The sequence below is a fragment of the Pelobates fuscus genome, chromosome 7 (assembly GCF_036172605.1).
Source record: "Pelobates fuscus isolate aPelFus1 chromosome 7, aPelFus1.pri, whole genome shotgun sequence".
Classification (NCBI taxonomy): domain Eukaryota; kingdom Metazoa; phylum Chordata; class Amphibia; order Anura; family Pelobatidae; genus Pelobates; species Pelobates fuscus.
Genome location: NC_086323.1, coordinates 129617438 through 129644118, shown reverse-complemented (window position 1 = coordinate 129644118; position 26681 = coordinate 129617438). Strand labels below are relative to the sequence as shown.

At 38.6% G+C, this 26681-nt stretch overlaps 2 protein-coding genes across 2 annotated transcripts in view; one reads left to right on the top strand and one right to left on the bottom strand.

Annotated features, from left to right (window-relative positions):
- The window catches only part of ARHGDIB (Rho GDP dissociation inhibitor beta), a 190458-nt gene that overhangs the window by 107600 nt on the left and 56177 nt on the right, over positions 1 to 26681 (top strand). The window lies entirely within an intron of this gene.
- Positions 1211 to 24732, bottom strand: PDE6H (phosphodiesterase 6H). Its single transcript, XM_063427496.1, has 5 exons — positions 24678 to 24732; positions 5658 to 5838; positions 4665 to 4705; positions 1800 to 2311; positions 1211 to 1472 (listed from the first exon to the last, which is right to left on the bottom strand). The coding sequence occupies exons 2-4, from the start codon at positions 5801 to 5803 to the stop codon at positions 2235 to 2237; spliced, it is 264 nt and encodes an 87-aa protein (XP_063283566.1). The 5' UTR covers positions 5804 to 5838; positions 24678 to 24732; the 3' UTR covers positions 1211 to 1472; positions 1800 to 2234.

Here is a 26681-nt window from a genome sequence, read left to right as displayed (position 1 = left end):
CTTTTACTTCCTCCTTTGCTGTCTAAGATACTTACAATCTGTACACATCTCTCCCCCTTCTCTCCTGCTCTGGGACATCATTGCACTCGGAACACTGTGCAATGTGGGGACTTATGTACTAATTCTTTAAACCCCGGCTGGCGCCGGCTAATTAGATAAGAAAAAAAACATCATAGACCTGTATTTTCAGAATGAGAGGCTTTTGATTGGTGAAGCCTCTTCCTGGTCTCAGAGGGGTCCCACTGCTGTTGCATTTGCCAGTGCACAGTCACTTTAACCCCTTAAGGACAAATGACATGTGTGACATGTCATGATTTCCTTTTTATTTCAGAAGTTTGGTCCTTAAGGGGTTAAAGGTGAGTATTGTTCTTTTTTCAGCACATTTTTAATGCATTACCTATCTAATGCATTGGACACTGAGACACTTCCTGCACATTGTGTCCTTTTAACACTTTAACCATACACTCTATGAGATTCATTTACAAAACACTGTATTTACCGGAGAAGTCATTGCAATGAATTGAAAAATAAATTGCTAAATTAAGGCTAAAATAAATATGCTCTTAATATATGAGTTCAAAATATTTTCTAAAGCAGTATTTTTTGCATACATTTTGCAATTTGTTTTTCAAATCACCACAATTTGCAGTTTTGTTATAAAAAAAATATATAAATATAAATTATGGGGGATTTACAAGTGAATTATAATTCATTGTCTAGGTAGCTGAACTAGAATCATTCTAATGCTATTTTCAGCTTTAATATTTTGGTCTAAACTTTGCATTTCCCCTGTCAATCCTCCACATTTAATAAGTACAGCCAGTTTGTTACGTTTTATGTACGTCCAAATATTCAGTTAGAATAAACCGAAAGTGGGTTATGTATAACAAATACATAAATATTCTGGGGAAAAGTTCTTAATCCAGACCAATCAGCAATAACAGTCTAGAGGTTTCCAACGTGATTGCTCTAGTTTTAGAACTTTGACCATAACTGCTCATTTTAAATAAAACTTTAGATCTTTAGACAAACTAATGTTTACTGTAAACACATTTGCTATAGCTTTAACACACTGTTTTGAGTTTTCTAAACTTATATAACCAAATAACGTGATCTCCAGAAAAGAAGCGACAAAGGAAGGAGTTTAGACTCCAACTTCGCCTACTGTATATTAACAGAATACCAATATTATCCCATTTACCAGTAACTATTTTACATTCTAAAGCTTTATTAAGAAAAAAATTACACTTATTTTAAATCCATTTATCTGTACTGTAAAACATAGGCTTAAAAGTGATCAATATCTATATCCTTAGACTCTAGAGGTAGCACGTGACGTAGGCAGGTACCCTTTACACAAATCATAAAAACATCTATTCCATCTACTATATAAATAAGTAATTTACAGTACTACATTTTTAAAATGTTCTAGGTGGTGATATTATTTTGCCAGTGACACAACAGAGAACTGTCTTTAAAGAGGAAGTAGAAAATGAATCCAGGCACTCCAATGAATTCCAAGAAATAGGCAATTTATTAGAACCAGCAGCTACACAGCGACGTTTCAACCCCTCAGGGTCTTTTTCAAGCTTGAAAAAGACCCTGAGGGGTTGAAACGTTGCTGTGTAGCTGCTGGTTCTAATAAATTGCCTATTTCTTGGAATTCATTGGAGTGCCTGGATTCATTTTCTACATTTTACAAGTTATATTTGGTCCATTCTGGTACTGGGACGTATCCAGTGAAAGCACCCTGGATCCCTGGACAAAGGGTTGAGTGCACTTCCACCAATTTTTTTTACATTTAAAGAGGAAGTGTCACATTTTTGTTTGTTGCTGTTCCTTATTTTTAAAAATAAAAAGGAGCCAATATAAATGTGACAATTCCTCTATTAATGCCATTCCAATTCCCATTAAAACATTCTATCCAGGGCTCGGTACCTGAACATCCATCTGCTGTGAAGTTCTACTTAGATGACCCCTTAGAGAATTTGTAAGCATTACTGGACTCATAGGCCACAGCAGTGGAGGAGGCACATACCCCTGTCGCTCACAAGTAATGCCCCAATAAGAGATTCATGGGGGCTGTTTAACCCAGATAGACAATGCATAAGTTTACTAGTATTTATCATCAATATAATACTGGGTTCATTGTTGCCAGTAGAACACAGAGATACACTAATTGACATTAGACATATAGTATGACTGTAGAAGAATGGTAGTCATCGATTCTGCCTTTAGATGATCCCAAACTGGGCAAGTTCATGCAGCTCCAGGTGATTAAACGCCTCCCATGGACAGATCACAGTGATGTCTGTGAATTAAAACCAGAATGAAATAGGTATTTTAGTAAAATACAAGCAATGGGTTGTATGGTATGTAAAATGAAACATTGCATGTGGGGTGCTGTGAGATATAAGTGACCGTGTCACAGTCGTATAGGTTCTATTTAGAATATCTTCCATACGTAATACAAATATAATATTAATAAAGAATTAGTTGGTGAAACACATTGTAGATAGCTTCAATTCCCTTGGCATTTCAGCACAATTCACAGTTTCTTTGCTCTGTATATTTGTATTGATAAATTAATTGTATGTAGTTACTACTTGGTAATTGATATAGTTTAGTAGGGGAGGGGTGTAGATTATCATTTTTCATGCAATGTTATATTCACTATAAAACACAATTAGTGCTACTGAGTTACCGAAATATAATGTAAAGCAATTCAGGCCTGACTTATTCAGTTCAGACAAAACTCAAAAGTAGATCCATTGTTTACCAGGTTACAAAGAACTATTTTTCAGCTAAAGGGCAAACAAATCAAAAAATTGGTTGTGTAGAATTGACTTCAAATGATCAATGCAGCTCTCTATACATTCAGCGTGGAAAGGGTCATGGATGTTTCTGCTTTCAATGCATTCTAGGACATTTGCAGCAAAGTTCGAGATATGGTTTGTAACTTGTTTGATTTTCATATAACAATTAGCTTATTCAGGGAAACTTAATCATACCTTGGGTTTTAGTAAATTGTGTCATAACGATAAACAGATAAATACTATCTCAAAGCAATAGCGAACATATAATAATTTATTAAAAATTCAATTCAGCGAGCTAGTTTTTCACTAGAATTACACAGAAGCAGTAAATATATACATGTATGTAGATTGTATATCTAAAACACAAGATAAGATGTAGGATTGTTTGCATTTTTGGTTATAGGTACATTCCTTTCCTGTGAAGCACTTTAGGGGTTAATTGTAGAACCCCTTAAGCTTATGTTGTAAAAGTTTAGATTTCACGTGAAGTTGGCATTTTTATAAATATTCTTAGTAATGCGTCCTGGCTGTCTGATTGACTATCATTCAAAGCAGAGGTTAGTGCTTCTCATAGAGAAGCATCAGATTTTCAGGGCTAGGCTGCTTGGGCTGTTTAGGCGATGCTTCTGCATTAGCCCAATATACAGCAGTGATAGTCTGAGAGTGTCAGATGGGCGATCCCAGTATATTAATTTCTGGTATAGCTTGTTGGTATGGATAATGCGGAGTTACACTTCATCTTGGTTATACCTTCTAGTGGGGAAAGGAACCACAGGCCCAAGGACCATCATTCAGTGTTAAATTGAATGAGAACGTTATAACACCCAATAGCGAGACACTGCAAGTGAACTCTGGGCACTAAAACTACTTCAATAAGAAAGTTGCTATGCTAAAAAGGGGAGCTAAATCTAAAATAGAACAAATATCTCTCCAGCATTAATGTAAACTAATGGACTACTACGGATAACTAAAGGCATATATTTTGACTTTTTTGCCGCTTTGCTGACTGTTGCAATGAGATTTATTCAGTAAACCTGGAATGGACAAGGATATTGTAATTTTAGGGCAAGCTGAATTGGTAGAATATTTCTAACCCAGTGCTTTTCCATCTTTGCTGTTTTGGTACAAAATTTGCACATATGCTGTGAAAAACATTATGGTTTTGTGGATAAAGCCCTTGTTTTTTTATTGTTAGACCTTGTCGCAATGTACTATTGAAACAACAGGATGTTTTTTTGCAAAACCATGCATTACAGAAGATCAGGAAGAGAACTCATTTTTGTTTTGCATTTTGAAACAGTATTTTGTAAGAATTTCCATAATATACAATCTTAAATTTACAAAACATGTATCGTTTCTCCAGAGGTGTATTTAGGTTTTTGGCCAGTCAAAGCCAGTCACCCTTTTTCCCATATACAGTACTTTAAGACACTCACAAATATGTACATACATAACTAGCCATTCAACTAGCAGCAGAACCATTCATACATACACAGACATAGCTATGCAATCGCGCATACACAGTTATATGCATACACACACTAACAAACATACTTAGTTAGACAATCACACATGCAGTCACATATACCTGTAGGCACAATCACATACACAGTCATATATGTACATGGATCCACACACAGAAGTACATACATAGACACTAGACTTTTGGTGTCAAACTAATTGTGATTTGTCTGAATTTTGGTTAATCAACAATTTGTCTGAATTTTGTAACTCCAAATTGCCATGTGACCAAATTTTAAAACAACTGAAGCAAGGGATGAACAAGCAATTTTTGCTTAAAAACACTAATAATGAACTACAGTTATTAAACATTAACCATTATCTCACCTGTTCCTAGTCCTTCCATTCCCGGAATATCATCTCCAAAACTAAAAATAAAAATTAGACAACAGTCACTAGGAATAACCATACCATTAATCCATAAAATGAAACGTATTTCAGAACCTGATATTGGACAATTACAGGATCTTATAAATATTAACCCAGCTTACAACCACACCCAGCCTCCATTACCATTTCCAGAAGGTAAGAACTTCCGCAAGCTCTCCTAAACTAAGCCAGGCAATTCAGGATCAGCAGATCACTTTTAGACAATGCTTTATGCCCTGCACAGGACACCCCTTACTGTAAGCAATAAACATCTTTCTGCCAGACTGGGAATAGGATACAGAAGATCCTCTAGTGTGGTCCGTACTGCCACACTACAAAATGGAAGTAAGCAGGCACAGAAAGGGGGAAGAGACCACAAAGAGACAGGGCGGCACAAAAGAGGCTTTGCGGGACACATAGATACACACAGTAGAGCTGGGGGTGGGGGAGACACACAGAGGGTCTGGGTAAGAAAGACACACTGGGAGGTAGAAATAAACAAGGTGCTGGGAGGGAAGAGAAACAGGAAGAGGAAAAGAGACATATAAAAGGGGCTGAGAGAAAATGCACACAAAGGGGCTAGACAAGGGGTAAAAGACACATGTAGAGGCTAGGGAAGTCTAAATATTGACAGACAAAAGGGTTGGGTGTAAAATACACACTGAGGAGCTGGGGAATGGGGATAAGAGACACACATAGGTGCCGGTGGAAGTAAGAGACACACAAAGGGGCTGGAGGAAGGTAAGTGCCAAAAATCCTTTCACCGGCCCTGAATGGCCCTATGCAAACACCAACAGTTGAAATGCAAACTGATTATTATTATTATTCTGAATATCTGCAAATTCCATCTAAACATGGATGCTCTTCTTGGGAGTTTCTATCCACATACTAATGAAGTGGCAATTAGACTTTAAAATATTCAACAAATAAATTGGCTTGAAGTTTGCTTACCCTTTTACCCCCTTTTTGGGGGGCTTGCTTTTAAATTGACGCGTTTGTCTCTGCTTGAATTTAGGTGGCCCCTTACGGGGTGTAGTGGGACCCCCTTGGTTATTAATAGGAGCCAGAGCACTGGAAGCAGGTGAGCTGGAATTCATTGCAAAGTTCAATTGTGTCAATTAAACCAAGATACCTAAGGGAAAAATACAATAAATAGTACTGTAAGTTAAGCAATTTAGCATCCACTTAGTTTCAAGACAAAAAAAATATATATATTTTGGAATTTACAGGAGCACCACTATTATGAAATGCATATGCAGAGTGTGCCCCTTAATCCTCTTTTTTTCCTGTGTGTGTTCGAAATCCAGACCACATTCCTTTTAGCCTGCTTGTCCAGTCCATTATTGAATAAAACACTGCAATCACCTGTAACGTGGGTCCACATTTTGAATGCAATATTCTGTATATTGTATGTATATTAAAGATTTAGCTAGGGACATCACACTCCAGTTCAGTCCAGGCAGAGACAGGGCACACAATGGAAACATAGTTTTTGTTTCTTCCATTCTACTAACTATTTTCACTGGTAGGAAAAAGCAACATTTGTCATGATGCCTAATAGGGACCCAAGATGGAGACTCCCAAGATGGAGACGTCCAGGAGAGAGTTAAAATCTTGTGATAGTTCCCCCTTTAAGATTTGTGAAAGACCCACCAATATTACAGTACTTTGAGTGGTGTGATTTACTATGACCTTGGTATGACCATGTGGTGTGACTGAGAGATGTGTTTTTACATAGCCTTGTAAGATTCAACGCTGTAAGTTTTGTGCGTGCTGTTCCCTTAATGGCTAAGAAATACATATTTCTCTCTTACGGCATTTGCTATGTTTTAACTCAAAAATTCTTTATGCTGTACAATTCAGTGTTAAAGCCTTATATCGCTATTAATATTTAACCTACTTACATGCAAGGTATTTGTTCAAAGCAAGGTTATTATGTATCTGCCAGTTGTGTAGGCCTGTATCTCACACATTTGCACTCCAAGAGTTCAAAATTAAATTAAAACACAAACAAAATCTCTCATTTTGTTTTATTTAGAAAACCAAAATCATTTCTATTTTGAAATCATGGGAGGGTCATTCACTAAAATTCGAAATTGTGGAGCATTGACAAGGGAATTTCAAACTACCCGCCAAAATAGTCAACAACAAAAAACGGGTACTTTTGAAAATGTATCCAGCTTTGCTATTTTTGCCGAAAATTTACATTTTCAGTTTTACGAAATTCCCAGTTTAGTAAATAATTTGTTTTTGTTTTTTTTGCTCTAGTTATGCCATTTAAATTTTAATTTGCTGCAATTCAGAGTTTCATAACTAATCTTGCATAAGGCTGTGTTGGTCACTAAGGAGTTTGGTTCATGAAGGAGCTATTGGCAAAGCAAGTTATATAGTTGCTCCCAATAAGCTATTATTCTGAAAGAATCACCTCTTACATTGTTAAAGCAAAAGACTATAAATACTCCAGTGATGCTTACCAAAAAGGAGGCCACATTTAATACATGTTCTTTGGGTCACTTCGCCATTGATTTCACTTGAGGTTTGCTTTGTGACCACAAGACCAACATGATGACATCATCTTAGGATGGAGTGGCATGATTTAAGTCTTTAAAACCCTGGTCTGTAACCATGGTTACACCACAGTTTTTATAGGGACACTATAATCACCAAACCAACTAAAGCTTAATGTAATTGTTCTGTTGACACCGCTAGAGGCAGTGATTCAAATGGTCACTATATGTGCTCCTTGGGTCAGTACAGCACGATGTGCAGCACTGATGTTCGGCGTCTCCACGCATGGAAGTGCATGGAAGTGCATGGAAGTGCTGAAGGTTCAATGCATATCTATGAGGAGATTCTGATTGGTGCATCGCTGCGTTTTGCCGCGTATACGCCATAGCCTTTCCATGCTTTTCTATGAGAAAGCATTGGATTGAGCAATAAACGTACCTAGAATATGTTACGCCTTCCTTTATCATGGTCCAATCAAATGCATTTGATTGAACCTTTCTCACAGAGTTCTGGGCTAAGTCGTGTGTGTTGGGGGTGTAACTATTACTCCGTATATGCAATGAATCAAGCAGAAAAACTGCACATACAGATTTATAACACCATGACAATGTCTAAAAGGAAGGAGCATGCACAATAGCCGCCCAATGCTTTCTTACAGGAAAGCATTGGATTGGCAGAGATTATCAAAATAATCTCAGCCATGGAGGCTGGACCAGGCAAAGCCAGCCACGGTGAGACCAGCGTGGCATGGAAACTCACCTTTTCAGAGTGATCTATGGAAGAACGGAAACCTAGACAGCCACACAGGCACTATAGTTTTAGGAATACATGTTTGTATTCCTGACACTATAGTATTTCTTTAAGTATGTCCTAGCGATTGTTTAAAATATTATTTTAAATAAACATTAGCAGATATTTCAGGTACGGTTTGATTGCATATACAAAGAGGCAGGCCTTTTATAGAGTTCAGACTGATGGAAAACTGATGGAGTTTAAGTCACTATATTTCACATTTTAGTGAATTGAAAGCCAAATTTAAAAATTTAGCAAAAAGTGCTGATCTGTAAAATTCTTCAAATTCCACTGTATTTACAGTTTGGCTGTTTTTAATCTAAATTTTAAATTTATTTTTTCGGTTTACTACAGTTTGGGGTTAAGCATACATTCCAGCATTTGAAATGGCCAAAGAGGGGCACTTTAATTTTAGGGGGGTGAGTGAGGTTTTTGGCATGAAGCACAACTGTTCAAAGAAATTTTAGGTAACTTACTAATAATGTATGCATCTACAATATAACTTGGAACAAAACCAGTGTATCTTATTTACAAAATATTATTTTGAAACACATTTATTGTAGTTTAAAGATACATTACTGGGAGTATTATTGCCGTGAAGCTTTGTTACACACTCTGACATCTCAACAATATGGAGCTAAGAGAAAAGAGGGAGAAATGGATTATGGCAGAGACTCCCCCAACTAAATAGGGACAGATGGGAGGTATGGTTTATTGAATACCCCCTTTATTGTTTGTGGAAGTTATTTCACCTTTTTGAGAATGGTTCTGAGAATGCCGCTTAACCCAGTTACTCATTGTAAGAGCAGCCTAAATATGAGGGGAGGTTAAAAAGACTGTGAGAACCTGGAGTATGAATACCGTTCAAGGATTGCAGGATATCGTACTGATTATAAGTAGTTAACTAACAACGAAACAAAGAAGTAGGTAACCATTGGATTTCACCCTAAGCCAGTCTGGGGACTTTCACAAGTACCAAATGATGGATAGTGTAATCTGTAATAACAAAACACATAAATGTTTATATAGATTACTAGGTTAAGACTTAGTGAGATGGATTTGTGGCATGGATCCATCTGCTGCAGCTCTCTATTAGATAAATGACATCAGCCTTTGTCACACAATCTATTTGCTTGCTAGATTAAGCAAATGTGTACTTTGTTCCATATACCACTACACTGCTGTTACAGTTTTGTTTGTATTTAATCCAGAAATGACTGATGAGTTGGAATGTCCTTTACCATAAATGGGTCAAAAGGTTTGTTTTTGGTTTTGTATATTCAATTTTAAGGCTCTAAATAAGCCTCCAATTGAAATACAGAAACAGGCTAAGAAAAAAGATATTGACCGTCAATAAACTGAAAAGGCTACTCTGAGTAAGTATGGAACAAAAATAGGAATGTTTCGTTTTGATCATTTGTACTTGTTCCAAACTGCCATGTCATATTTAAACACAATCTGTTTGGTGAATAATTGTATTTTAAGAAATCAAATAAAAAAACACAATGTGAATTTACCTTCTTTATCTTTTGTATTTGTCTGTGTATATTGTATGTTCTCTTCTAATTGTACAGGGCTGCAGAATATGTTGGTGCTTTATAAATGGCAGTAATAAATAAACAAATACATTATTATCAATTCAAAGTAAATTCAATTCTAACTTTAGCTTTTTAGGTTAAAATAGCCAAAGAGAAAACACCGCTAAATAAGATAACCTTTCCAATTCAGCCATCTTAGCCTAAATTTTAAAATTCAATTTACATTCAAGACAATTCACACTTTAGTGCAGGGATCCCAAACTCTGTCCCCCCCAGATGTTGCTGGCCTACAGTTCTAAGAATTATTTAAACGTTAAAGATGGCGAGAGAATAGTGGGATTTGTAGTTCATCAACATCTGTACGTGGGAGGGGGGGTGGGGCAGAGTTTGAGATGCCCGGTTTAGTGAATATCTGGGTTTGACACAGCCTATAGTGATCATATGTATCTTTTCTTTTTTTTTTAAGACAACTTAAGACAACTTTCAAGCCGCCAATTATAGGAAAAGGTGAGAGAGGTCTCATGTCATGAGCTGTAGAATGTTTACATTTTGTGATATTTGGGACAATGCATTCAGCAGTAAAATAAAAATCTATAATATCATACATTTATTATCTAGGTATTTCTGAACATATGTTGTAGAACCTTTATCTTTATCCCAAGGTTATGTACTATATATGCACCTCTTGTTTTAAATCAGTTGTAAACTTTTTGATTCAAAAATTACTAGGAAGTTTGAATTAGTGGGCAACATATTTTGGCAATGAACATGCATTGGGTTGTATTTTAAAAAGATTTACAATATCTAAGAGTCAGCTCCCCCCCAAATATTGTTGCATACATTTCTTTTGCATAAAAATAATTTTTAAAGAGGTTGGGACCTCGGTCATAGGCTTAGGGCCCAAAAGAAGGACAGGGCGCAGAGGCATGCACAGTGATCGAAATGAAGTATCATGCCAGGCAGCTCCAGCAGGGGCATCAATACTTGAGTGCCAGCCTAGAAATGGAGCTCCACATTCAGTGAGTATATCACAGATCTCCCTTATTGGCCCGCCAGCCTAATGAAAACAGCGAACCTGGTCTGCACCTCACACGGGAGCAGACCACGTTCTAAGCTTCTTTCACTGTATCAGAGCATTGTCGCTTGTACATGATGCAGAAGAAGTTTGGGTTTTCTCCTCCCAGGCACAAGTCAGCCACCAAGAAGAGGAATATATATGTATTTGTTGTTATTGTTTCAAAGTGATTTTTTTTCTATACCTCCCCACCCACACACTGTATTCAATACCCCCAAACATACCACATCACCAATCTTTCCACACAATAGCCCTTATTCCCCACTCTAAAGGCTTACTATTGATGTATGCCAATTTTTCTTAATTTTCATAAAATATTACTTTTAATATTTTGTCCCACAATTAATCACAACAAGCCCCCACACACTACAGCCCTATGCCCCCACATATTACAGCCCAGAGCTGGATCCAATTGCCCAGGCCCCTGGTAGAATGCACGATGTGAGCCCCCTCCTAGAGCCCTGGACACTTTTCTGTTAGTGTTGTGTGTGGTGGCTGAATGTTGTATATGTGTGGGGGAGATTTAGTGTTGTGTTGTGAAAGTGTGTACAGTTGTTGAATGTTATGGGAAATTTGGCTCTGCTACAGCCCCAATCCCACATTACATGTCCATCCCCCATATACTACATCCCCATCTCCTCCACATACTACAGCTCCTACCATGCCCGCACAATATCAGCCCCACACACTGCAAATCCCTCATACCCCACACACTATAGTCTCAATCCTCCAGACCCTACAGCCCCTATCCCCAACACATTAAAGCATCTATCACCATATACAACAAGACCCATTCCCTTTATACCTCAGCATCTATGACACCGCATATTTTAGCCCTATCACTCATACATACTACATACTACTACAACCCCTACCCCACACACATACAATACAGTCCTTCTCCCCACACACTTCACTAAAGCCCCTATCCCCACCACAAACCGCAGCCCATATTCACCATCCTTCCTACATGCTATATCCGCTATGTTTCCCACACACATGCACATTACAGTCCCTATCTCGCAACAAAACACTACAATCACTCATACACAAGATCAAAGGTAGTCTACTCTAAACACGTAACCCCACAAGCATGTAACCCCACATGCAAGCTCTCAAGCAGCCTCCAAATGCATACACAACCAGTGACATACTCCTCATACACACAAAACACTCTATCCCAACCATATGTCTCTTTAGTCCACCAATATTTCACTCAGGGGGACACCGTAGAAACGTAACACAAAATGCAGATCAAGATTGTCATTAAATTCACTTGCACTGCCCTAAACAAACATTTTCCCTATGAGAGAGCTCATTAGCAAGGCACTGTTTATGGGCTGCTCAGAGGGGCATCAACCAGACACATCCACCTGTCAGTGGAGATGTGAAGTTGTGTGGATTGTGTGTGTGTGTGTGTATATATGTATATATATATGGATTGATGGATAGATACACACAGAGGTAACTTTATTTTAATGTGGTTTTCAAAATAAAGTGGAGAAATAAAGTCTATAACCCAAGGAAATGCATGTGAAAGGTGCTTGTAAGTGGTTGGTGCGTGGACCTTTAATCTCCTATTGTCCAGACCCTATGAATTGTCTGTGTGCTACCTGTTGCAGAGTGATTTTAATGAAAACCATACTATATCTGGATCAGCTAAGCCAGAAAACCCAACACTAGAATAAAACAAAATATTCAGAGGTCCTAAACAGAATCATAAGGTGCATGCAAGCTAGTCTGTGAAGTCCATCCAATCACAACAATATGAGTAATAGTTCATTAACTGTAATACAACCTATGTGGTATATGTTTTGGAATTCCCCTGTGGAAAGTGGTATATGGGCCGTACATGTATAAAACTAAAAGATAAAATTGAAGAACACATAAGAGCCATCAGAAACAAGAACATCAACCATGGGGTAACTATACAAAAAACAAAAAACAGACCCTGATGTGTACTGTGGTCGTTGCTGCCGCCAGGAGTGATGGGAGTGAGCGCAGGACTTATCTTTTTGTATTTGTATTCACTTTTTTATCACACAGCTTTGTTACAATGCTGCCGCCCATCCCATGTGTTCCCTATTAAGGGTTAATAAGTATATAGGGGTGTTTATAAAAAATACCCCTCTCTGTCTCAGTGGAGATATCTTTGCCAGAAGCTCAAGGAAGCAAGGTGAAGGGTCAGTGTAGGACCCGCTTAGGGGGGTCTGCCTTGACGTTGGCAGGCGGGCATTTCCTCCAATGGCCATTGGAGTAACTAAATGACCTCCATTTGTCTAAATATACATAGGGATTAAGGAGAGAGCGCAGGTAACTTTCTTTTTTTGGGGTTTTTTACTATATATTGGGGCTGATGTATACTGTGGTCGTTGCTGCCGCCCAGGAGTTATGGGAGCGAGCGCAGGACGTATCTTTTTGTATTTGCGGTCATGTTTTATTGCATCCAAATCATCTGCCAATGTTTCATCCAGAACAAAATATGCCATATGTGTTGGATTTATAAAAAGGGATCTTTTTTATCATTAAGAAGGGGTGCTGGAGCTTACTTACGTACTTCACTGAGTACCACAATGAGAAATATATAGTAACAAAATGACTAATATTATTTTCATCACTAAAAATAAATATTTGTGGGGGGGAAAACGTACAAATTTTGACTAATTGCAATATTTCTATTTACCACATGGTGTCACTGAGTCATTACAAGTAAAAAAAAGTTTGAAAAGTAACATTTTGAAGTTTCTCATCTTAATATGTTCTAGCAATGAATTAAGCCACGTCTGCTTATTGTTACATTCATTGCTAATAATCTTTTCTATAATTCTCGTAAAAAATAATTTGTCACATACATTTTCTATGTACCAGTTTCCCACTATTTACAGCAAAGGACTGATGTATAAACTAAAAAATATTAAAATAAGGTGAATATAAATAAAGGTAAAAAAAAAAATAAAGAAATATAAAATGGTACAATTTAACATTTGGTTTAATAATAATATTGTAAAGCGCTGTGGAATAAGTTGGCGCTATATAAATACCAATAATAATAATAATAATAATAATAGGGTTTCAGGAATGTTGCAGATGGAAGTAATCTGATCCACAAAGTAGCTGGGAATCCACTTCAATAGGTAGTAGAACATTTAAAAATCTAATCTACACTCCTAAAGGCAAAACCAATGCATGGTAAAATTATATATTTCCCAACTATGCAAACCATGCACTCTTGATGAGCAAACTGATGTTCAAAACCCATAAAGACTTAAACATATGGTTTTGAAACCAAAGATGGAACCTTTTCCTAACATAAAAAATACTCAGAAATAGGTGTGAGTTAATTCCCTCTCTCAATAATTACATTTTTTCTCCTATTACAGGCCATTAGTACAATGGACTTTTTAGTCAGGGTCAAAAGGGCTTTGGAATTTACAGGATAATTTTAAACCTAATACCATTTGTGGTTGTCACGGTTGATTTATTGTCCAGTGCATAATAGGGGAGGATAATTCTACACGTAGATAAGGAGATCTGCTATGGCCTGAAAGGTTGTCTTAATCCTGGGTCAAGTGTGGATAACCTATAGCTTCACAACTATTAACTCTTTCACTAAGAGAGGTGAATATAAATGTGTACAAGGAGTTGGAAGTGAAGAAGATGGCATATTGCAAACTTCATCATAATCCACAGCCTCTGGTGTTTTAGGTATCAGTTACCAATTATAGGACTTTTTACCAACAACTCTAATAGGTGAATGCTTGTCAGCCCTTCTGGTATGACAGAATGTGCTGATATTGGGAATATAGGAGCTCCACATCAGAAGGGTCATGTATTGTTTAAATGCAGGCATGTTACAGTGCGTGTTAACTATCAATATCAGGAGTAGTCAACCTGGTCCCTATCACCCACAAGTAGGCAGTTTGGGATTTCAGATGGGCGGTGGTGGGTTCTGCAGAAAATGCCCAGTGGGCCTCGATGGCCATGGACCAAGGCTAGCAGGGGAGATGCTTTCATCTCCCCTGCCGGCAATGAAGAGCCAGCCTTGCTGTAAGCCCTCTCGGGATGGTGAGGAGATCAAAGATCTTCCTCACCGGCCCGCTGGCACTTAGTTGCAGCAGAGGGAGGGAAGGGCCTGGGAGGCTCTGTATTCCTCCCGCGAGCAGGCTGGTTAGAGCGTTGTTGCGTGTTACCATGGCAATGCTCCGATACAGTGCTGTGCTTGCAGGAAGACAGGAGAGACAGTCATTCCCCCCTTCCTGGCAAAAGGTAAGAAGAAGTAGGGGAGACATTAGGATAGATTTTTCACATTTCACCCACCTATGCAGCCTTCACACACACTACACCCCTCACACACTACCCCCCTCATACACATACAGACTGCCCCCTGACACAGACTGCCCCCTCACATACGCACTGCCCCCTCACACACGCGCTGCCCCCCACACACATTACATCCCTCACAAACATTACACCCCTCACACACACACACACAGTCCCCTCACACACACACTGCCTCCTCACACACACACTGCCCCCTCACACACACACACTGCCCCCTCACACACACACTGCCCCCTTACACACACTGCCCCCTCACACACACATAGCCCCTTCACACACACACACACACACACACACACAGCACCCTTCACACACACTGCCCCCCTCACACACACACTGCCCCTTCACACACACACAGCACCCTTCACACACACACTGCACCGTTCATATTGCACCATTCACACACATACAGCACTTCTCACACACACACTGCACCCTTCACACACACACTACACCGTTCACACCCTTCACACACACAGAGCACCTCACAGACACACAGAAAAAAAGGAGAAAAGAAAAAAAAAGCAAAGAAAATACAGGGAGTGCAGAATTATTAGGCAAATGAGTATTTTGACCACATCATCCTCTTTATGCATGTTGTCTTACTCCAAGCTGTATAGGCTCGAAAGCCTACTACTAATTAAGCATATTAGGTGATGTGCATCTCTGTAATGAGAAGGGGTGTGGTCTAATGACATCAACACCCTATATCAGGTGTGCATAATTATTAGGCAAAATGGGTCAAAAGAAGGACTTGACAGGTTCAGAAAAGTCAAAAATAGTGAGATATCTTGCAGAGGGATGCAGCACTCTTAAAATTGCAAAGCTTCTGAAGCGTGATCATCGAACAATCAAGCGTTTCATTCAAAATAGTCAACAGGGTTGCAAGAAGCGTGTGGAAAAACCAAGGCGCAAAATAACTGCCCATGAACTGAGAAAAGTCAAGCGTGCAGCTGCCAAGATGCCACTTGCCACCAGTTTGGCCATATTTCAGAGCTGCAACATCACTGGGGTGCCCAAAAGCACAAGGTGTGCAATACTCAGAGACATGGCCAAGGTAAGAAAGGCTGAAAGACGACCACCACTGAACAAGACACAAGCTGAAACGTCAAGACTGGGCCAAGAAATATCTCAAGACTGATTTTTCTAAGGTTTTATGGACTGATGAAATGAGAGTGAGTCTTGATGGGCCAGATGGATGGGCCCGTGGCTGGATTGGTAAAGGGCAGAGAGCTCCAGTCCGACTCAGACGCCAGCAAGGTGGAGGTGGAGTACTGGTTTGGGCTGGTATCATCAAAGATGAGCTTGTGGGGCCTTTTCGGGTTGAGGATGGAGTCAAGCTCAACTCCCAGTCCTACTGCCAGTTTCTGGAAGACACCTTCTTCAAGCAGTGGTACAGGAAGAAGTCTGCATCCTTCAAGAAAAACATGATTTTCATGCAGGACAATGCTCCATCACACGCGTCCAAGTACTCCACAGCGTGGCTGGCAAGAAAGGGTATAAAAGAAGAAAATCTAATGACATGGCCTCCTTGTTCACCTGATCTGAACCCCATTGAGAACCTGTGGTCCATCTTTAAATGTGAGATTTTCAAGGAGGGAAAACAGTACACCTCTCTGAACAGTGTCTGGGAGGCTGTGGTTGCTTCTGCACGCAATGTTGATGGTGAACAGATCAAAACACTGACAGAATCCATGGATGGCAGGCTTTTGAGTGTCCTTGCAAAGAAAGGTGGCTATATTGGTCACTGATTTGTTTTTGTTTTGTTTTTGAATGTCAGAAATGTATATTTGTGAATGTTGAAATGTTATATTGGTTTCACTGGTAAAAATAAATAATTGAAATGGGTATATATTTGTTTTTTGTTAAGTTGCCTAATAATTATGCACAGTAATAGTCACCTGCACACACAGATATCCCCTTAAAATAGCTAAAACTAAAAACAAACTAAAAACTACTTCCAAAAATATTCAGCTTTGATATTAATGAGTTTTTTGGGTTCATTGAGAACATGGTTGTTGTTCAATAATAAAATTAATCCTCAAAAATACAACTTGCCTAATAATTCTGCACTCCCTGTAGATAAGTATAACCCCTTAAGGACACATGACATGTGTGACATGTCATGATTCCCTTTTATTCCAGAGGTTTGGTCCTTAAGGGGTTAAGTACTTTTTTTTTTTTAAACCTCCTTTCTTCTTTTTGGTATATAGTTCTTAAAAGGTTTACTAGTATTGATACATTGTATTTCCAATTGTAGCTTGTGGAGTAGTTTCTTGTACTATAATGTGTTACTATCGCTATATCACTAGTCCAAGGCTATCTTACAGTAGGAACAGGAACCACTTTACGAGGGAAACTGACATATGGTATTTCCACATTTCACCCAACTCTTCATTTAATGACAGATTTGCCCCCACTATTCACCAGTATTCATCGACTTGTTATATTTCATCCTCCTGACGCAATATATTTAGTTCTCATATTTTACCCCTTTGTGTTATAGTTGAAGGAACACTATAGGGTCATGAACACAAACATGTATTCGTGACCCAATAGTGTTAAAACCAACATTTAGGTGGCTTGCCCCCTCAATGGTAATAAAACTTACTTTATTTCCAGTGCTGACTGGGCCCCCCATGTTTGCCCAGCCCCCGATCTGAATCATCATCAGAATGAAAACATTGGATTGGTTGGGATGGGCAAGGAGGTGGGACTGCCCTAGGAAGCACCTCTAGTGGCCATCTGAGGAGTGGCCACTGTAGGTGTCCCGAGGGGGGGGGGGGGGGAATTAAAATGCCTGCAGGGTCCAGAACCACTACATCATATGTTTGTTATATAGTTGTTCTGGTGACTATAGTGTCCCTTTAATCTCAGATAACATAATTTACCCTTTTTATGCCATAACATTACTCAGTCAGCCCTTGTCATGTCTACATATCTCCCAGAATCCATCTAAAGTATTTATTTTAACCTGTACTGTAACCCAGAGTGGTTTATTGGCAAGACGTTACTTCAGTGTCGTAAGCCAACAACAACTTATCTGACGCCTCTGCTCTTTGCATGTTTTTTTCAAGCTTTTTACACAATACTTTTAAATAATTATATCATATTTTGTCATTATTGTAATTTTAATATAGAAACAGAGATATTATTAAGAAATAGAGTAATACGGTGAACATGACAACCAGAGTGGTAATTGTTTAAGAACAGATACTACACTACTGAACACATTCAATCAAATATAGATCATAGTAAGCAAATGATTCATGTGTTTCTGTTGAGTTTAGGTTTGAGTTTTTACTTAAACAGTACAGTAATATTTTCTTATCTAGAATTTAACTATATTTCTGATATATATTAATAATAATAACCGTATATAGTTACGGTGAGCTAAAGCAAATATTTCCTGAAACATTGACTCTCTACTGAACACAACTAACAGGTTTTTGGTGTATCTCTCATAGCGCTATTGATAGCCAAAAATCACTGACACATTTACAGCAACTATTAGGATCAAATAACACTTCTCTGATTGAGGTATACAGGGATAATGTCGCTAGAGTGCTTGAATAAATAGTATTACTTCCTTTCAAGAAATATGAATTTCTACCTTTGGATTTTATTTTTAGCTAAATACTACTTCTCCTATGTGTAGGAGTAGGACTGCTGTAATGACACATACCTGTATTTCACATGCAGGAGTATTCATTAAAGCAGGTCTCCCAACATTACTAATTTCTAGATCCTGTCCTGACCATTTCTGATTTGGTGTGGGACATCCAATAACGCACTCCTGCTGTGAACGGGCACTAGTGCCAAGCAAGCAGTTCTTTAGCATAGTCCTGTAGGTAGGGGCTTGTCGGTCAGCTTGGCATGCTTAACATCGGACTGGTATGACCCTTCAGTGGGCAGGTCTGCCCCTTTTCCAGATGGGCCAGCTCATTATGAGCCTCACCAATGAGGCAATGTCCCTAGCAACATTCTCCTTACTACCCCCTACTCGTTCCGATCTGCATACCTCTGAAGTTGAGATATATGCTAAAGTGTAAATTGTCTTGAATTTAATGTGAAATCTTATTGAATTTTAGATTAGCAGCTAAATTGGAAAAGTTTGGACTGCTTTTTGAAATCTATTTTAAATTCATTTTGAATTCACAACATTTCATCCTTGAGAGAATACCCATAAAAATATTTAAAATCAAAAAAGAAAAATGTCGAAAGCTGTTTTCCCACTTGCGCATTTACAGCCTTAAATGTGCCATTGTCAATGCTCCACATTTCATGGTTTACCAAATATGTAATATGTTTTCACAGATGCTCCCACCTAAGATTAACTTTTTATTATTGATTCCATGGTGGGAAATTACTTCATAAAGTAGAGTGACTCCTATAGATTCACTTCCAAAAAAGCATTATTCAATGAGTTGTAATCCTTCTGCTCTGCTCTCTCGCAGGATGTCTACCAATGCAAGGAGCCAGAATATGACATCATGGCAGATGGCTCGCGAGGGAGCAGAGCAGGAGGATTACAGCTCCCTTGCTGCCTCTGATGTGCTCACAGCCGCCCGCCTCCCAGCAGCCCCACTGGACGATAGGCACAGATTTACTCCAGCTCTCCCAAAGGTAAGGAAGGTTGGGTGGACAAATTAAAATAATAACATTAGTAATTTGTGAGTGTGTGAGAGAATGTGTGTATGTCTGTCAGTGAATGTGTGTGTCTATCAGTGAATTTGTATGTGTCTCTCTGTGAGTGTGTCACATAAGTGAGAGTCTGTGTTTGTCATTTAGTGTTTGTGTGTCTGTCAGTGAATGTGTGTGTGTGTGTCATTGAGTGTATCTGTGCCTGTCAGTGAATGTGTGTGTCAATTCAGTGAGACTCTGTGTCTGTCAGTGACATCTGTGTGCTTATCATTGAATGTGTGTTTGACTGTCAGTGAGTTTGTCAGTGAATGTGTGTGTGTGTGTGTGTGTATGTCAGTGAGTGCATGTGTCTCTGACAGTGTGTTCATGTTAATGTGTGTCTGTCAGTGAACATGTGTGTTAAACAGTGTGTGAGACAATGATTGTCAGTGAGTGTGTATAAGTGAGGGCATGTTGTCTGTTAGTCTGCCTGTCCACACTGTCATCCCCATACCCTGCCCCCCACACTGTCACCTTCCTACACCCTGCCCCCACACTGTCACCTTCCAACACACTGCCCCCCCCCCACACTGTCACCTTCCTTCACACTGCACCCCATACTGTCACCTTCCTACACACTGTTTCCCTATACTGTCACCTTCCTACACACTGTCCCTCCCCTTCCAGCCCACAGGTAAGAGGCAGGCAGGGGGGTTAAGCCCAATTTAATTTAAACGGCTCACACACCAGCACTTATCCAACACTACATCCACTACACAGACACTGCATCCACTAGACACACTGCATCCACCACACAAACATTAATTACACTACACAAACACTGCATCCACTACACAAACACACACACAATGTATTCAATACACATACTGCATGCAATACAAATGACATCCATGACATGGAAGAGGTGGGGTGTGTGAAGACATGAACGGGAGGGGAAAAGAGACATGCAGGGTGGGGGAGGAGGGGAGACAAAAAAGACATGGATTCTTCAATGGGGTAGAAGCGAGCTGAATGGACAGTGCGGCTACATCTAAGGTGTGACACAGTTTGCAGAGGGATTAAGGGATAGTGTGTATATATACACACACACGCACATACATGTTTTATAACTGCCCCCCTACTTTTGTCCCGGGCCCACCATGTGCCCCCCCTAAAAATGAATCCTAGAGACACCACTGCTCTTCATGTGTGACCTATCTATGGACAGAAAGAGTTATTTATAGAATTTGGACATTCCACTGATATTATATATGGACTCTGTTTCATATGTATACAGATTCTGGCATATTTTTACTTATTAGATTTTCTATTTATTTTTCTAACTGTTCTACCACTTTAGCAGTTTTTATTATCTTTGCTTTTTGTGTATTATATTTTAAGCGCAGCTTACTGTATATATTTTTATGGGTGTATTTATGCTAAAGAGTCAGGTATTCATATAGCATGTAAGTACAAACGTAAGCACAGTGTCATTTGTAAAGATAAACATCATATGTAAAGATAATCATTACAGCAAGAAATTAAGAAATAACATTGTGTTTTATATTGTAGTGCTCCTTTATCTTCTTTTTATTGGTCTGACCCCTACATCACAGCACCACAACCCCTTAACCTCTAGAAATAGAATGAGTGGGATCTCCAGACAAGGGGAAATATATCTCCACATATGCCAAAAGCCAAAAATACTGTATACTTGGTCATTTTTATTTATTTGTTTGGTGTCATATGAAAGCCTGAAAGCATAGCTTTGATACAGTTTGTAACCTTGATTGTTGAATGGCTTTCTTTAGCTCAAGTGCTGTACTGCCATAATCTCACACTTCTTAGCAAGGACTTTGTATATGCCCGCTACTTAGCTATAACTCTAATTTAGGAGACTACTCAAAAGAGCATAAAATGAAAATTCTCCATGTAAACTATATTTTCAGTTTGGCAATTTGAAATTTACTTTTTTTAATTCCTGACAGTTCACACTTTAGTTGATAGCTCTGTTAGCATCTCAAATAGAAAACAAAGCTTCCTTCAATATCCATTAGACATATGATAATTTGTCCTATTCTTTGATGAATATAGTCCCTGGCTGTGACTCTAAATTGGGCATGTGTCCTGACATCACCTGCCACTTTAAAGGGCAGCTACTTTTTCCAGTGCCCAACCTTGAAGAACAGGTGGAGAAAAACATAGAGGTGCTGCAGTAGATGAAGTTTCGAGAAAAAAAAAAGTACTCTAATAAATAATATTACATATTATTATAATTTGTGAGCTTTTAAGTTGTTTTTTAGTAAGTGAGTGTTCTGGATTCTCTATGTTTTATAATTTGGCCCCATGAACACGCTTATAATGTATGCATGTTTATGTGAGTGCAACCTTCATGGTTTTATGTGTATGTATCCATCCTTTGTCTGTCTTGCTTAGTTCATTATCAGTTCTATGGAAAGCTCCCATACTCCCTGCGAAACACATCTTAAAGGACCACTCTAGTGCCAGGAAAGCATACTCGTTTTCCTGGCACTAGAGTGCCCTGAGGGTGCCCCCACCCTCAGGGACCCCCTCCCGCCCGGCTCTGGAAAGGGGAAAGGGGTAAAAACTTACCTTTTTCCAGCGCTGGGCGGAGAGATCTCCTCCTGCTCTCCTCCTCCGATCCGCCTCTTCTCCTCCCCGTCGGCTGAATGTGCACGCGCGGCAAGAGCTGCGCGCGCATTCAGCCGGTCACATAGGAAAGCATTCACAATGCTTTCCTATGGACGCTGGCGTGCTCTCACTGTGAAAATCACAGTGAGAAGCACGCAAGCGCCTCTAGCGGCTGTCAATGAGACAGCCACTAGAGGACATAGGGGGAAGGCTTAACCCATTCATAAACATAGCAGTTTCTCTGAAACTGCTATGTTTATGAAAAAATGGGTTAACCCTAGAAGGACCTGGCACCCAGACCAGCTCATTAAGCTGAAGTGGTCTGGGTGCCTAGAGTGGTCCTTTAACTCATTCCTCTGTACAACACAGAAATGGATCAAGCAGCTCTTTCTTTTCAGAGCATTACAACCATGGAACAACCTTCCAGAAAACATGAGTCAGTTTGAAACCTCTGAAAAGATCTTTCTGTCAGTATCTGCAATCAAAACACCATAGTGATATTTATACTATTTGTTCTGTGTCGTTTTGTATTTGCAATCCATGGGATGATTAATTGTATGATGACATACTTAAAGGTAAGAGAAAACTCAATGTGCGTTTTCTGGTAAAACACATGCTCAATAAACCTTTATGAGTGTTCCGAAGAAAATGTCATGCTAATCACATATATGTATTTTCATAAACAGTTTGGTGTTAATAATGCTTGAAGATCTGTTATCTTCTTTGACTGTACCTTTTCACACTTCCACGTCTAATTGGTGTTTACTGGAACACTACTGCTATGCTAAGCTCGACACGCTTAAAAATGTCCAGGAATTTGAAATGTAATTTCAGTGTTACAATTGCAGAACACGGACAACGGTTTCAGGTAGTCAATCCAATCACATTATTTATCACAAAGAGGAGTGATCGACGAAAATTGTATCCCGATATGATATGTTTCTGTATCCAGTATTCTTAATATTGAGACTACTCTGCTTAGAAAAAAAAGCTCCAAAACTCATCCCAGCTTTTACATGAACAATTTGGGTGGATGATTCTAAAAATGGAGCATGGAAACCAATGGAATCTTCATGCTGACTGGCACAATTTTGTATTTTTGCTCCAGAGTTATTATTTTTGCTCCAGAATTATTATTGCAAGAGATCCTTGATTTGTACAAAACAACATATTACTTTACAAACTTAAGAGGATGTGGATAGGTTTTAATTAACAGATAAGCAGATTTTCAATCAGGAAGTGCAATGATTTTGAAATACTGTGTTTTTTCCTAATAAAAACATAAATAACCAACCTGTTTTCAAAAGCTGTGCACCAAGGCTGAGCTAGAAATGAGATAATTTGGAGGGACGCAGTTATCCGTTGATGCTCTATAGCAGTGATGGTTAACCTAGGCACACCAGTATTTTCTGAATTATATTCCCACAAACCTCACCCTGTCTTATTACTTTATCTATAGTAACCTCCTAATCATTTTTCTGCAGAACCAAAAAATATTGTCCCATATCAGTGACAATAAAATGTCAAAACACATGAAGAACATTGCTGGTGGTGGGGGGGGGGGCTTGGTGAGCTGAAGTCTAGGATTTAGCACTTTTTCATCACTACAGGTCAGGCTACTTAGGAGGATTCCAAACGAGGGTCTTGTTTCAATTTTTTGGATATGCTTTATAAATGATTTAATATTTTAGATAAACTTTTTAAATAATTTTTTTCGAAATATTAAAATCTCTGAAAATACATCAATATTTAAAAAAACATAAAAATATTAAAATATTTTTCAAAATACTAAAGCATTTTTTAAAAGCATATCCAAAAATATTAAATAGGGGGTTAGGTTAGATACTTTGCTATGTAGATATTCTAAGATCTTTTAAAGACACTAATGTTTTCAAATCACTTTGCTTTTTTAATGGAAGCTATAGCAAAAAAAAAAAAAACCTGTCAATTTAAGATGCATGTCATTTTATCATTATACAGGAGCAATGTATGTTTTGGTGTGAGGCATTCAGCAGCTATCCACAACAACAGACTAATATATAGAATTACTAACAGGAGCTCTAGGTTTGTCCTTTTAGCACAAAATAAGGCTCTCTCACTGTAGTAGCAGTGATAAAAAGTGACTAGTTAACACCCAACTAGCTGACACTGCCATCTTGGGCACGCAAGACAGTGAACAATATAAAACACACACACATATATATAAAATATATAAATCCAGAAATAGATGTGATCATTTTAGATCACACAGGCCTATTTTGTATTGTAACTTTGGTTCCTGTTAAAGAATTTTCAACTTAAAAACTGCAAAACAAAACAATTAGGTACCCTGCTGTGTTCAAAACTATCTTTAAAAACAAAATACGTATTCAATAAATTGATGCAAGCTTCTGTTTAAGCCTATCTGTACCCCACAAAAATATCTACATGGTGTATACTCACAGGTCCAAACGCTAAAGCAACTGGCAAGATCTCCTTCAGGAATTCACGTTTTTTTCAGGTTTATCCCATTGAAATACTCTGAAATGTTTAATCTGCTTTGCAAGAGATTACCTAACGTAACCAATTAGTACATCTCAAGATTGGTGAGCTGGAACAGATGGATGATGCAGTTGTAACCTTTATTTCAGTAAAACTGGACTTGCCTTTAAGAGATGCAAAAAAAGCAATATAAATTATACTATTATTTGATGCTATATCAGAGATGTCCTACTCATGTATTCCTTAAACTGTGAATCTAGGAGAGAAATATTGCAAAATTACTAAACTGGAAAAAGCTAAATCGGAGATTTTTTTTCACTGCCTTGGCCATAATTTTGGAATTCCTGTGTCTTAAAGTCTTACAATCACTTTGCAAATATTAAAATAAAAAAAGGACTGGATTGCAAAAAAACATCTTAAAAGAAATATGTGATTGTAATCTAATAAAAATAATTAATCTTAGTCTGTGAGAGCTCGACGCAGACTGAGCTTTCATGGCAGGAACAGCTCTTATGAAGGATTTTCCAAAAAATGTTAAAATTACACTGATCAGCCACAACATTAAAAAATCCTGCCTAATATGTAGGTACTTCTTGTTCTGCCAAAACTGTTCTGATGCATTGATGCATGGACTCCACAAACCTTTGAACATGTCCTGTGGAATATCCCACAAAATCATTAGCAGCAGACCCTTTAAGTGTTACAATACGCAAGGTGGGGCCTCCATGAATATTTGTGGTTACAGCAGATCATACAGATGCTCAATCGGATTGAGATCTGGGTAATTTGGAAGCCAAGGCAAAACCTTAAATTCTTTATCATATTCTTCAAACTATTGCCATGAAGGGGTGTATGTGGGCTGCATCAATCTCTAGGTAGGTGGTACATGTCAAAGTAACATCCACAAGAATGCCAAGACCTAAGGTTTCCCAGCAAAACATTGCCCAGATCATAATACTGCCTAAAAAGTAAGGAACACAAACGCACAAAACCATTCTGATCTAACAGATGCATGATTCATCAGACCAGACAATCTTCTTCCATTGCTCCATGGTGCAGTTCTGACGCTCAAGTCTCCATTGAAATCACTTTCGGCGGTTGACAAAGGTCATCATGAGCTCTCTGACCGGTCTGTAGCTATGCAGCTCCATATGCAGCAAACTGTGCTGCACTGTGTGTTCAGACACCTTTCTGTCATGGCCAGCCTTAAGGTTTTTTATTAGCAAATTTAACTATAGCAGCTCTTCTGTGTGATCAGACCAGACCGGATAGCCTTCACTCCCCATGTGCATCAATGAGCCTTGGGTGCTCAAAGCCCTGATGCTGGTACACCAGTTATCCTTCCTTGCACCACTTTTTGTAGGTATTAACCCCAGCATACAGGGAATATACCACAAGATTTGCCATTTAGGAGATGCTGCAACCCAGTTGCCTAGCCCCACAAGGCCATCACTATTTAGCCCTTGTTAAATTCATACAGATATTTTCACTTGCCCATTTTTCCTGCTTCCAACACATAACATTCAAGATCTGACTGCTCACTTGCTGCCTAATATAGCTCACCCCTTGACAAGTTTCATTGTAACAATATAATCAATGTTATTCACTTCACCTGTCAGCAGTTTTAGTGTTGTGGATAATCAATGTAAGTTTTATTCCTTAAAAATGTGATATCACGCCAGATATAAATTGCTCTATTACATACTTATTATTCATAATTATCCTTATGCTAGAGAGTTCATGCGATTATAATCTTTTTATTCAGTAGATCAAGGTGAGAGAAATGGAGGGATTAGCATTCGATAATCCCCTCAGTAATATGCTTACTAGGCGTCAGAAAGTTCATTCTTCCGAAAAGCTTATCAGCCTGGCATGTTCCCTAAACAACCATAATAAGGTCAAAAGATTATCATAAAACAATATGACAAGTGATTGGATACTGCTTTCCTAGATTAGGACACTGAG

What these genes read in the sequence shown, in the direction of transcription:
- PDE6H (XM_063427496.1), bottom strand. Translation starts at nt 5,803, where the DNA reads ATGAATTCCAGCTCACCTGCTTCCAGTGCTCTGGCTCCTATTAATAAC. An exon ending in CCCAAAAAGGGGGTAAAAGG is followed by an intron (nt 4,706 to 5,657) that starts GTAAGCAAACTT and finishes TTTTATTTTTAG; the next exon opens with TTTTGGAGATGATATTCCGG. An exon ending in AATGGAAGGACTAGGAACAG is followed by an intron (nt 2,312 to 4,664) that starts GTGAGATAATGG and finishes TTTAATTCACAG; the next exon opens with ACATCACTGTGATCTGTCCA.